Genomic DNA, 13,751 nt, shown 5'->3' on the forward strand with positions numbered 1-13,751 from the left:
TACGTCCTCTTCATCCACTATGAGGTAGATGCAAAACCTCAGAGTCAGTAGTATTTCAGAGGGTTTTCAGAAGGCCTTCTTAGAGGTTCCTAAGCTCTCAGTAAGAATCCAAACATCTGCAGTTCAGGAAATAGCAAAACAGACCATCTGAAAGGACTAGGTCTTGAAGGACATACAGTGCTTTAAATACGAAAAACACTTTATGGGGCACAAAGGATTTTTTTTTTTCTTCCCAGTTCCTCTTCTCACTTCAGTAGGTTCAGAGATCAAGCTGGCTGGTTCAGATTTCTTCAGATCCTATTTCTCAAGACAGCTGTGGAGCTCATCAAAGTGTTCTTGCACTGCTCATACATCAATGCTAAGTAAACTTCAGTTGGTAACTGAAGCTGGCCCCTGAAGTTTGATATCCCTAGCACTACTGCTCTGTGTGTAAATTAAAAAGTTATCATTATTATTTTTTAATCAGTGACTCTTTAAAAGGACAAAGAACAACTGTCTGCTTGGCTTAATAACTATACAGGGGAAGAAAGACACAAAGGTTGTCCCCAAATAATGTCAAGCTACACTTTAAATGAAATTATGAAGAGGACAGGGTATCGTTAATCAGCAACTCTTAAGGAATTTCCACAATAAATATCATGCAATGAAAATGTAATAATTTAAACCTATATTTCTTTATGAAGAGTTTTGGCACAAAAAAAACCCAAGATAATACTGATCTATATTTAAAGAGCATTGTCATAAGTTTGGAACAGAGCTGCTTCTCTCTCACATGAGTTTGAAGTATTTAAAGCAATTCACTTCTTAGGCTGATAGCCTGAGACGTCTCTGAGGTGTTCTTATACCATACACTGATCACTGGTTACAGGATGCAAACGTGACTGCCTGGACAGAAACACAGAGCCTAGCTCTATACCAACAGCCATTCTCAAATATCAATGTGCCACGTATTTGTTCTCCTCACTTGGGAAGCTATGCTGTGGCCCTTCAAAGGGCAGATTTCTATGCCAGTTACTGGTAAAGAGGAAGAACGTGTATTTCTGTCAGCTGTGTTCTTTCTTGAAGAACCCTGTCATTTTTGGTTTAGACAACCCTAAGCACACTGTCCATAAATGCTCCATGTCTTTGCAAGCTAAAGGAACTAGAGAAACAACTGTATGAAATCACCAGATACTGAAGAAATATGTGGGCTCCTTCCTAGCATGGCTGCCTTGTGCAGCAAATACAACACAATCTGGTGATTGAGTAAAAGGGATTGTATAGCTGTGCAGGGTGCCCTTATTCCACTACTCTCTCTGCTGCTACCACAGCTTAGAGATACACATATAGCCAGTAGAAATCATCTGAAACTCCTATATAATCCCATGCCACTATGGGTTCAAATTAAGGAATGACAGTCCTTTTTTAACAGTTCAAAATAAGCAACTAAGTCACTCAGCAACCCTTGTGTTATTCAAATGTTCATATTATTATTAATTCATTTTATAATATCTGCAGGATACTAATCAGCACAAATATACCACCAGTTTACTTTCAAATCAGTGTCAGTGTTGGTTACTTGTTAGTCCTGTTCAGAAGATGAGTGGGGCCACAAATCTCTTCATTGCCTAGACTTGGACTCACATCGCCTGAAAATGTGCCAGCTCCTTTAGTAGGAACAAAAGGAATGGAATGAAAATTGCTCTGAAGAAGCAGTTGCCAAGATGTTTTATTGCACGGTCTGTGAGGAAGAGTGGATGGAAACAAACAAACAAACAGTTCTTTAACTACAAATGTATCATCCTTTACTGCATAAATAATAAAGCAGACAAGTACTAAGTAAGAGGCTGTTAGAGACATAACATGGGTTTGGAAACATGCACATCTTTTTAAGTTAGTTCTTTAGTGCTATGTAGGTAAAAGCTGTACGGTCAATAAGAAAAAAGTGGCATGGTCAGTCAGAATTGTGTCGTGAGATACTTGTATCAGATAATAAACCAGGTGTGAACACTCTGGCCTCAATAACTGCTGGAAGGATGGGGTTAGTGCAAACATGGGTATTTATCTCTCAGTCATGGATAACAAAAGGTTGTTTTCTCTCCTGTTACATCCCATTGGGAGAAGGTTGCCAAGTAGTTTCACCAGTATTGACTCCTGAGTTCCCTTTTCATTGATTTTGGGGGACAATACAACCATAATGAGAACCTCTACTCACTATCAAGTAATACTGCAACCTTATGGCTGGTAAGGTCACATGTACCTTCTAAGCTCAGAGAAAGTACAACAGTAATACTTTGAAAATGTAAACATGTAAGTGACAAAAATTAATGGCATCTCATAACATAATAAATTTACCAAAGGGGCTGCGAAAATTCTCTAGGATGCTTTGAATTGTAATGTTTTAATTACTGATCTGTCAGTGGTAGCTATTTACAGGCTGAATCTGCTCAGATGGTCCACAGAGCATGTGATGTATTTTTGCAGGATGCTGTGGCTGAAGTCATATGGTAGTAAATATAATCTTGACTTGATTATAATACTTTTTTCTTCACAATTATTTACAAATAAATCTTCTGTTTTACAAGACCCAGTAAGGTATTATTGTAAACAAAGCATAAAAGGAGATATATATCCTGATTTCTTCTATCTGAAACAAACTATGACAAGTTGGAAAACTACAGAATTTTGGAGAACTCTTCATTGCCTTGAAGTGATCAAAACGACTGAGTGTATGCGTGCATGGGAGGGGATGTACAGACCCAATCCTCTAAAATCTTGAGTGAGAGCTAAATGAATCATGAGCTGCCTCGAATATCCTAGCATCCTTCTGCAAATGGACTATGTAGAACACATGCATCACATGAAGTGTTCAGCATTCTCAGATAGTGTATGAAGGCAGATAGATGTTGGCAGGACATTTTTCCATACAAGTGATGTCAGGATCATGCCCTGATCTGTTTTCTCAGCCAGTAAAAGCCAGACATACTACAAGTTAAAGTGCTTGGTTATGAAGAGAGACAGCCTTTCCTCTGCAATAATTTGCAGTCTCCCACAACAATGGCAGCTGGTAAATGTAATGATATCAGTATGGCCACATGGCCTTTTCATCCATCACCAGAGGCAGATAACCACACAAGGCAGCCAAACCTATGTCCATTAATGTATCTGGGCATGAAGCCAACAGAATGCAGATCCACAAATTTAGAGAAATCCAGGTGAACCTGACACTGGTCTAGCTTGACCTTTTCAATAACCCAGAGGATGTGGGACATCACTACAGCTAGTACGGCAACAGTCCCAGCTTTCTTAGTACATGCCTACTCTCTTGCCAGTAAGCGTTTGTTAGTGTCATCTTGCTGTTTCCCACTGGTCTTCATCTGGCATGATGGGCCTCTTCCGTTTTGCAATGTAGAGCCACCCCAGGCAACTCAAGGCTTTGTACACAGCCAAGAAACTCCACAAGCACATGCAGTACCTCGACATCCACCTATTTTCCAGCTTTTCCTTTACAGGCAACCATCACAACCAAAGCGAAGCAAGACGGAAGAAGCACCAGCAGTGACCCTGAAAGAATCATGTGAATCTGTGGAGAAAAAGGCTGCCTGTGTCAGGCTAAGTGTTGGTGTGTATGTATGATGGAAAAACAATCAAAAGACAGAATTTCTGTTAATAGGAATAGGTATGCTTCAGGCTTTACAGCTTCACTTGAGTAAGTTTATGAAGTGAGAGATTAAGACAAAATTCTTGCCCATATGAAACAAAGGGGATGGGGAAGACAATGGGGTGAAGAACTGCTTTACAGACTTACTTCAGCTATTTCCAAGGTTGCCAGGTAACATCTGCTCATGGTACAACCCATTCGCTACCCTTGCTCTTTCACAGTGTTGCTGTTCACAGGGCAAAGGGAACATGCTGAAGTAGAGATGCATGCAGAGGCCAGCAGGGTAAATCAGGATGTAACAGTGGAAAGCAGTGGAAATTGGAGATAACATAAGGACAATTTCAAATCTCAACAGTAATAGAAATGGTGTTAATTTGCTGGTAAATAGTCTACAGAAGGGGAAGACCCAGAGCAGGGAGGGGCAAAAAGGAAAAGCTACCAAAATGGGCCGAAGCATCTGTAGCAATTACAAAACATCAGCATCAGTGTCAAAGGGATTTTTTTCCTCCCTTGCAGGACAGAATCTCAGCACCTCCTGCCACAGCTGTGTTCTAAATGATCAAACAGCGTAGCTCTTCCATATCTGAAGCGAGAGAGAACTTCTAAAAAACAAGTGAAACAAAGAAGTATTTTACACACTCAGCACACCAACATTCCTACAATGATCCTAATACTTTTGGTGTTAAGAGAGTTCCTTCTCAGTTCCTGTCTGTGTAGAGCCTCATAACAGCTCACAAACTGTCTTATCTGCTATACCTTCTGTGTGAATGGTGCTCCATTTCCTGTGAAGGCTGCAAATGCACTTTCATGCCATTTATATTCTTTCCTTCTTTAAAGTGCTATACATTCACAACTCATTGTCCTTAGCACACCATTATTTACCTTGGTTCACATGTGCAAATTGGTGTAATCGTATTAATGCATAGATGTAATAGCAAATAATCTTGTAAAATGTCTAATGGTGTGAGGGAGTGATTACTTCTAAAGACATTTTATAGCATAATATTTCTTACATTAATATTGTAACTTGGCAATCCACAGTGTGTGTTTAAACGTTTTTTCTACAGCACAGCTTGTATTTTGGTTATGGCATGACTGTAAGGATGCCTAACTTTCCATATCAGAATAAAAATGACTTTTATTTCTTTTAGTCCATAATTTCCAATGTTTTCAGGCTTTGTGCAGTTCAAACTGAAACCTAGCTAGAATCAAAAGGATTTCCTTGACAGTGGGAAACTACCTGCGAACATAGCCCTGACCTGCCAGTAATGCATACAGTGCATACTCTGGCCTTGCAAATGGTGCAGAATACACCATGAATTATATGAGTGAACCCTATTTAACACGGTTTAATCCTTAAATCCAGTCCAAAAGGCACACACCTGGCCTACATAAAGCCTTCATCCAGCTAACCAGTTTTGCAAGACTTCCCTATGAACACTTGATATTGCATGCCTAATTATTTGATCCCTATGGCAAGACTAACTAGAGTAGTTAGGTGAGGAATAATTGATCTCTCAAGATTAATAAGAATCTCTTCTTGGAGACATGTCTTTACCAAAAGCTATTAATGCCATTAATGCCGTTAATGAGAGAATGCAAAATAATTCTGGAGTCTGTATTAAAAACATGCAATACAACAAAACCTGTCCCTATTCACATCTGTTTTTAAGATAAGATTGATACAGAACAGCTGACATGACGAGAAAGGTACAAATGAACAAGACAGGGAGTCTAAGTTCTGACACAGAGATCATCTTTCACCAGAATTTTTACTGCACTGGCCAAAAGCTGGATAGGGTGAGCCATGGGACATCCTGATAGGGAAAACCGCATCTGTAAGAACACGCTTAATTTTCATCTGGGCGAAACAGAAGAGGAGCATCTTCCTTAGAAAAACTACACTGTGTTGTTATTTGTCTAGAAGACAGCAAAGTCTAATAAACTTAGGGCTTTCCTGTCAAGATTTCTTCTCCCACATCTTTTCATTTCAGACTTGAACCAGGAAGAACTTAGTTAAAGGTTATTAAATTTTGACAAGGCAACAAGTTCTTACAGGAAAATGTTACTTATCATTAGTGACAACGTACAGGCAGACAGCTTCACCTGCCAACTGACAGGCATTTAACAAAATAAGCATAATAGGAATGGCACGGCAGATACATAGGAGGTGATTATTTTCAAAAAAACCCCATCAACATAGTTAGATATCTTCCTCCTCCTCATGGAAACTACACTTCATATTTCTGTTTAGCTGATAATTTCATTTTTGAGTTACAAAGCATTTATCTTGAATAGTACAGATGTTTAGTGAACAGCATGATTCATCTCTTCCTCCCTACTTTCTAAGTAGGACAAAGAGATGCCTCCAGTAAGTGTCTGCTAGGACAGAAACACGTCTGTCATTAAGTTGTTGCTTCCCAGATAATAACTACCCATTAAGACAAAAATTTTGAAAGATTGCTGCCAACAGAACTCACACAGTGATGCTCTCTAAAGTGATTGTACTCCAGTGACTCTTACTGCTTGTTTCTTTTCCTCTCACCAGAATCACAGTACAAAAAAAAGTCCCGTTCCTTTTGAAAACCAGTGACACAGCCTCATTGCCTTGCATATGTGGGAAGTAAAAGTCTGAACAGGTTTCATGAATGAACCTCCTAAACACTTCTGCTGATTTCAGAAGATGTAAGAGAGAAAGTATCAGGTTGGAAAGATTGAACAAAAGTGTAAATCACCCTAGGGGATAAAGAACACTTAAGATAATATGGATTCTTATTGACATTATATACCACAGTTGGAAAAAGCATAACATCAGAGTTTACAATTCTTGACTTTTGAGTTTTTAACCCCCAAATTGTATTAACTTCATAAAGGTTGCAGTGAGTATTCTAAGAGAATTCCAAGTACATGCTCTATTTATTAATAGCTATATTCAATATATATAATACATAGCTTATGAATTTCATTACCATGGAGTATGTTTGCTGACATGTGATGAAAGTGAAGTTGCTTAAATTAAGCGTCTGTTACATTCAATCCCAGTTTTAGTTATATATATAGCATGAATATTTTCATGGTTTTATAGGAAAACCTGAGCAGGTAGAAATTCTGGCAAACTTTTCAAGACTGCCAAAGACATGGTCATACATATTTGCAAAGGATGTCTACAGCTGCAGTGTTGTCTGTGCTGGTGCACTTCAACTATGGCACTAACAGGACCACAAATTTGCATATTGAATAAAAGTTGCCCATCTCCTTTCCTTGCTGGTTCATGTCTGTTTTGCATGTGACAGCTTTGTCACTCTGTCTCCACCTCGTTTTTCACTTGGAAGAAGGCAGTGACATAAAGAGCCCCAGGGACATTAGAATGCTCCATAAACATGATTAGAGCATTCAGCCTCTTCATTTAAAGCAAGTACTGTATTGCTACCAACATCTGCTTCGGGCTGCAATGGGGCCCTTAAACCACACCATCCTGAATGAGCAGTCTTGTAACATCTGTTGATTGTGCTTGCATATTTGGCAGCTACAAACATGGCATCTCATACTTACCGTCAGTTATGCTTTGTGCTGATATTCAAATGGATTCCTTTGGGAGAGAAGAGTTATTCACCTGGAGCCTGAGTTCTCAGAGATGAGAATATAAACCGTGTTTTTGTGAGGTGGGCTCTGCACATTGGGGTGTGCTGTTCACTTGAGCCAGCAAGCCCACAGCACAGGTACATGACCCCATAAGTGGTAACAATGCAAAGATCATCTAAATACCACCACTAAAAGGTCTGAATCTGTATTGTTTCCATATAGGAAGGTGAAATACACCACAGTTCAATTGCTTTTTACACTTGAAATTCTTTTTTTCTGTTAAACATCACTTTCTCAAAAACCATAGAGTACCTACAGCTAATTGCTCACTTGTGAAAAATTAACCACTGAAAACACCGTCGCATTCCTGTGGGGAATGGACTTATCTATAATCAGTGTACTGATCAATCATTTCCAACATCAGACCAAGAGGTACTGAAAGGCATATTAGGATTTTAGCATATTTCTAGCAGAGATAGAGCTGCATGTGAAAGCTTGGTTATGGCAATATCCTCTAGATGACTCACCAAACAATCTTTATGGCTGCAAAGAAAGGACCAATCTTTACCTTATTTAGTAATGATATTACCTGTTGAACATCCTGCTGGAAAACGCAGAGCTGCAGCCTTTGGTGTAGCCGGACCTTTCTGTGTTGCCAGATGCTCTCTAGGCGCCGCTGATGATGCAGGACTTCATGTACCACATCCAACACCTGGTGAACAGCCTTGGAGTAGTTTGCAGTGGCAGTGAGGGATTCAGAATTCCCAGGGCTCAAGGGACGCTGTAGGACATCCAGCAAGGCTTTTCCATCCTGGCTCACCTGAGTGAAGAAATAGGTCTGCTTCACTGCACTGATACTTGAACATCCAATAGCTGACAGAGAACAGTCTAGCTGAGCCTTTTACCCCTGTGCATTTCCCTTGTTTTGGTCAAAAGGGAAGAAAGTCCTCATAACACGTCTTTCTGACTTATGCATTCAGCACTTGCCTTCACTTCCTAGTGGGCCTGCTGTGCCACCCAGCAGGAGCACAGAGACTGCACTGCTGGCACTGCATACACAGAGATCCCAAGACTATATTATGTTCTGACATTCGGGCACTGAAAATTCTTGACATGCACTATTTGATGACAGGTGGCATTTGCAATAGCGGGCCTATTTCTGTGAGGAGGTGGCATTTTAAGAAAACCACAGATGGCAAAGTCATTCATATTCTGTATGATAAGGGAGAGTCCTTTCTTCGTAGGATTACTAAGTATGTATATACGTTGAGTGTGACATTCTGATTCTGTATTTCGTTCAGTGGCAGTGAAAATAACTTAGTTTATGATAGTGATTCTTTTCTTCCCCAGGAACAGCACAGAGGGACCTATAGTCTCCATTTTCAATGGGCTACAAGGTTTATTGGCAAACGCAAAGCCCCCTGCACACACGTTACCTTTTTTGAGCATATTAAAACACATTTGCAGATGCAGAGGCATTTGGGCATTAAAAAAAACCAGAATGCCAGATTTTTTAACACCAGATTTTTTTTCCTAGAATATTCCTGGAGCATTTTCATGTTGCAGGGGCAAAATGAAAAATGGAACCACAAAAACCAAACTGTTATGAACAAGCATATGCATGCACTGGTTCTCTAAAAAAGGCTTTTTGAAATATTTTTCAGTTGCAGATTGCAAAGTTAAAATATTTTGTTCAGTAGAAATGGTAAATGAGGACGCTATTGGAATCCCTCTCCTCTTCCCAGCCCACTTTTCTCTTTTTCGTCTGAAACAAACTCCAGTGAAAATGACAAGATTTTCTGAAAAGTATTTTAATTTCTATGCAACCACAATCACTGACTTTGCTAGAGAATGGTTTAATGAATGTTTTTAATCTGGTTTAAATTTTGAATATTATCAGTCAAAGTTAAAACACATATCAAGGATTTCCAAGTTTTATTTATTTCTGTATTGTAAGCTGCTTGTTCAAAAGTAGCAAATATCACTTAATAACCAAACCTGTGTCCTTTAGCAAGCCATGCCATGTCCCAGTCTGTTGTAGCAGTGTGTATCTGGTGCATTTTCAGAGAAATCAAGAGAGCCTTTGAGATTCATACTGGCAAAAGTGGGAGTCAAATGTCATCATATTATGTGACTATTAGGTGGGCTTAGGCAGATCCTTAGAGATTTTTTAAAATATTCAGGGCCATTTGGAATTAGACCAGGAAATAACTGGAGAGTCCATAGGGAGTGGCTTTCCGAACTCAAAATCAGTTGCTGCTGAAGAACATCTGGAACAATTTGCACATGCTGAAGCCTGCTGGGGTCGCAGAGGGAACAACTGTACTCACCAACAGCAGTGGATAGTGGCAGTATGAGGGAGGATTTTGGGAGGAAACACTGAGGCACAGGTGTTACCTTGGCAACATTATGGAGGCAGCAATAGCTGCTAGGGAGGAAGAAGCAGCTCCTAGACAGGGAAGGAGAAAGGGATACTACATCCTGTTTCACCTCTGGGAGGATAATCAGTGACAATGTAATCACTGGGAATAAGAAACCAAGGCTATGCACACACTTGGGAGCAGCTAATTAGAACAGAAGCTCACACTTTGCACTGGCTACATTAACTGAGTGAATTCACTATGTTCCTGTTGCTGGCCTTTGGGCCTACAGTTGCTCTGAATCTGTCCCTGGGTGGTGTTAGAATACTTTTAGTATAGTCCCTGCTGATTTACACCGATAGAAATGACAGCAGAATCAGGGCTAACAATAAAGGTTTAAAAGTTTACCAGTAAGAGATATGTGATTGCAGAGACAATATGACAGACATGCTTTACTCAGGACAGCTTTCCTGGAAACTTTGTGCTGTAACATAGACATATTCATACCTACACTGTCTCCCAAGTGCAGGCCCTGCATGTCAGTTTTTTGCCTTCCAGAGGTATAATCCTGCAATTCTTCCATTTTGAGGGGTCAGATCCTTGGGTGAAATATTGCGTATACTAATCATGACTGATCAAAACTCTGGTCTAAATTCAGTCATCTTACAAAAAATGCTCTTCCAGAGCTGACTAGTGGGTGAATATGCCCAACAAGGGCTTTGTAATAAAAAGTCTCAGTGGTGGGAGCAATGCAGGACAAAAATATTGTTTCAAAGGCAACAACTTATATGTCCTTACTTCATCCAAAGCTGAAACAGGACAATGTTCTCCCAGATTTGTGGTGTGAGGTAAAGAGCAAATACACTTCTTTATTCTCTCTTACTCCTTTTTCTTCTATAGGATTTAGGCTTTTATCTATTGCATGATAATGTATTCTTGTTTGCCTAAAAAGCCTCAGAGACTGCGAGTCATGACTTGTAGCATTCTCCTGCTCTCCAATTTACATGTTTGTCTGGTCATGCAGCACAGCAACAATCTGGTCTCGTCATGCAGCACAGCAACAATCTGGTCTGGTCATGCAGCACAGTGACAATCAGGTAAACAGTGGTATTCAGTATTTGCAAGGATATGTCATATCGTCTGCAGCTCTGAACTTCTTTTCTGAAAGTATTTTTGTTGTGAATACTACTGCATTCCCAATCAATGGGCACAGAAAGTTTGTGCTTACAGAGTTCATCAATGAACAGATCTCAGAAAGGGAGGGAACAGTGCCCCAAATGGAGGAAGCTACCTACTGTGCTCTTTCAGTCATTTCCATGTTCTCCTTATAACTGCGAAAATAAATCACCAAATCTCTTTTCATGTGAATCTTTTGAATTTTTCAAGGACTGTGCAAGGAGACAAGCATCAACAACCCTGCTTAGCTGCACCACTTCACTTACATCTCACTTACATATTTTTAAAGAAGTATTGCAAAAGTCTTAAACTGGATGGACCTGCACCCAGCATGACTTGCAGTCCCTGTAAGCTGTAAGTGCCAGTGCTGCATTTGTCAAAGCAAACTTGACCACTTCTCACTTATTTTGAAAACTACAGAATTGCTGCTGGACTCTCTGGGAAGGTTTAACTCAGCACCTCACAGAACACACACATACACTCTTGTCATACAGTGATAATCCTGCATTTTGGCTCCATGGTAGGACAAGGGCTAGGATAGGCAGTATGCAAATGCCCCTCTAAGAAGTTATGTGACCTTGGGTGAACCGAAAAATAGATTTTGTTGTGCTAGTGGAATAATCTTCACAGTTGCTATATACATAGCTAGGGAATAAGTTAAAATCTGCAGATATCCTACGTAGTGGGTAAGAAAGACCTCCAAAGCCTTGCAAGTGACTAGACTAATGGTGCCACCTGTGAATCAAGACACACTGAACAAGATGCTTTTACCAACAACCAGGCTCAAGCCTGACTGGAGAAAACCTTTCTTTCTCTCTCCTTGTATTTACCAGATGAGTACAGTCCTTAGTAGGGGTGTCCCAACTTTGTCTCCTGCTGTTCATCCACTAGAAACACTGGTGGAGCAACACAGACACACCCTGGCTAGAGACACCTAGAGGAACGCTTTTTGCAAGAGGGGAATATGCCAAAGGCATACATCTCGTGTATCTCCTCCCTCCACCACTGCTCTATCCAAAGTAAAAGCAAGAGCACCACTTGATTCTCAGAAGGAAGGCGGCCTGTTCTGCTAGCAACTCAGCTTAGTGCAGGAGAGGATTGCTTAGCTGTGGATTGCATATCAGGCCCATGATCTCTGCCACCAATATTTCTGAGCTTTATTCAAGTGCAATAAAGGAAAGAAGGCAAATAATCATGGCTACAGCCATGGCAAGATGGAAAAAAAGAGTATGCCTAAGATTCCTTAGAGTCTCCCTAAGATTCTTTAGGTGTCCCTTCTTAGGCTCCTGCAGTGAATCTGAACTGTTCTGTTATACTCTGTAACAGAACAGAATAGGCCCATATACCCTATTAAATGTTAATTAATATCCTATTAAATATCCATATTAATGGTTACCCCAAGGAACATTCATTCTATTCCAAATCTCTTACAATTATAGCAATAGAAACGGAGATATTCAATGACTCTGCAGGGAAAGAAAGGAAAGAAAAAGCTACGATTTTCATCTCACCATAGAGAGCTCTGAGGGAAGAAACATCATTTTCTATGGTCAAGGAGCATTATCAAGATTGGAGAAATAGGCATGTGGATAGGAGGCAGGACTTCTAAATCTAGTCCAGGCTTTTCAGCTCACCATGTAGCAGTGGGAAAAGGGATGAACATTTCCAAAATAACAGACTGTAACCTTTCTGGCAATTGTACATACTGTTTAAAAATGTACTTATTAGTAAAATAGTATAGAAATATTTTAAACAGCTGTGTCTGCAACAAGTTGTAGCTTTCTGAGGAAGCATCAGCAAAAGCAATATGCATGTTAAAGTTTACTTTTGGTAATGATTTTAAATGAATTTTCATTTCACAGAAACTAAGATTGGGGCTGATAAACAAAATGCCAGTTTCAAACACTATTATTTTTTATTTAATCCCCATTTGACTTAATTTTTAGAAAAAAATTCTAAATGCAGTCAAAAAAACCTTAGTTTCACCTAACTAGGGGCTATTATAAAATTCACAGTTGTAACTAGAGGTCAACAGGACTGTTCTGTGTTTGCTCACACAACCCACTGTTCCTGAGAAAGAAGTCTGAGTATTGAGTAAGGAATCACCCTTTGTGATTGCAACCCCAATTTCCTCATTCTAATTTACTAACTCCCAAATTCTTACAGGTGTTTAGAAAATAAAAGATTTATATCTAACATTCCTTACATTCATCATCAAGGTATCTGCACAACTTCACTGTGTATGCATGAGTGACTACCACCAAGCCTAGATTAGCAAATCCTTTTCTAATTTATACTATAGATACTTCCAAGAACTTGATGTCCAGAGCAAGGGCTGAGCGTGGAGGAGTTCTGTTCTGGTGTGTTCACTTGTTAATTTACTAAGTATAGCAAGCACTAGCACAGTTCTCCTGTCCAGCTTGGAGAACCACGCAAGGAGCAAAATCCCTTGATACCCAGAAAGACAGTCAAGCACAGAATGGTACATGGAAGTTAAAACTACAACTAAACCGAAGCATTTAGGTGATCTGTGGATTACTTTCCAAAAAGCTTGAGTCCTGGAGACATGAATAACAGAACAGAATGGATAAGGTACATGGCTTTCCACCCCCAGGGTAATTTGCAGGTCAGCCTGCGCCTGGGGTGAACATCAAGACTAGCCTCATTCCCGAAAAGACTCCTCCCAGATGCCAGGGAGGATGCAAACCTCTTGCAAAATAAAGCGGACTGAACACAGGCCCTGGCATGCACAGTCAAATGTGCTGAATGTCGGCTGTTTGTTGGTAGCTTTTATTTCATGCTACAGTCTGGACGGGGGAAAAAGCAAGTGAAGAATTTTATGGGGTTTTTTGACAAAATGCCAGAGAATATGTTTTAGCCTTAGCATCCTTGGCACCCTCTTTTAAAGGAAAAAACAACACGTGCCCTATTTAGGTCTGAGATATTTGACAACATCTGACGTGGCACTTCTTAGGGACATGGTTTAGTGATGG

At 40.0% G+C, this 13,751-nt stretch overlaps 1 protein-coding gene across 5 annotated transcripts in view; it reads right to left on the reverse strand.

Annotated features, from left to right (window-relative positions):
• Nucleotides 1–13,751, reverse strand: part of KALRN (kalirin RhoGEF kinase) — a 519,314-nt gene that overhangs the window by 254,386 nt on the left and 251,177 nt on the right. For all 5 annotated transcript variants that reach the window (XM_075093010.1, XM_075093013.1, XM_075093012.1 and 2 more), the window contains exon 9: nt 7,812–8,042. In XM_075093010.1, coding sequence (XP_074949111.1) covers nt 7,812–8,042 — 231 coding nt within the window. The remainder of the gene's footprint in view (nt 1–7,811; nt 8,043–13,751) is intronic.

The sequence above is a fragment of the Phalacrocorax aristotelis genome, chromosome 5 (genome assembly GCF_949628215.1).
Source record: "Phalacrocorax aristotelis chromosome 5, bGulAri2.1, whole genome shotgun sequence".
NCBI lineage: Eukaryota > Metazoa > Chordata > Aves > Suliformes > Phalacrocoracidae > Phalacrocorax > Phalacrocorax aristotelis.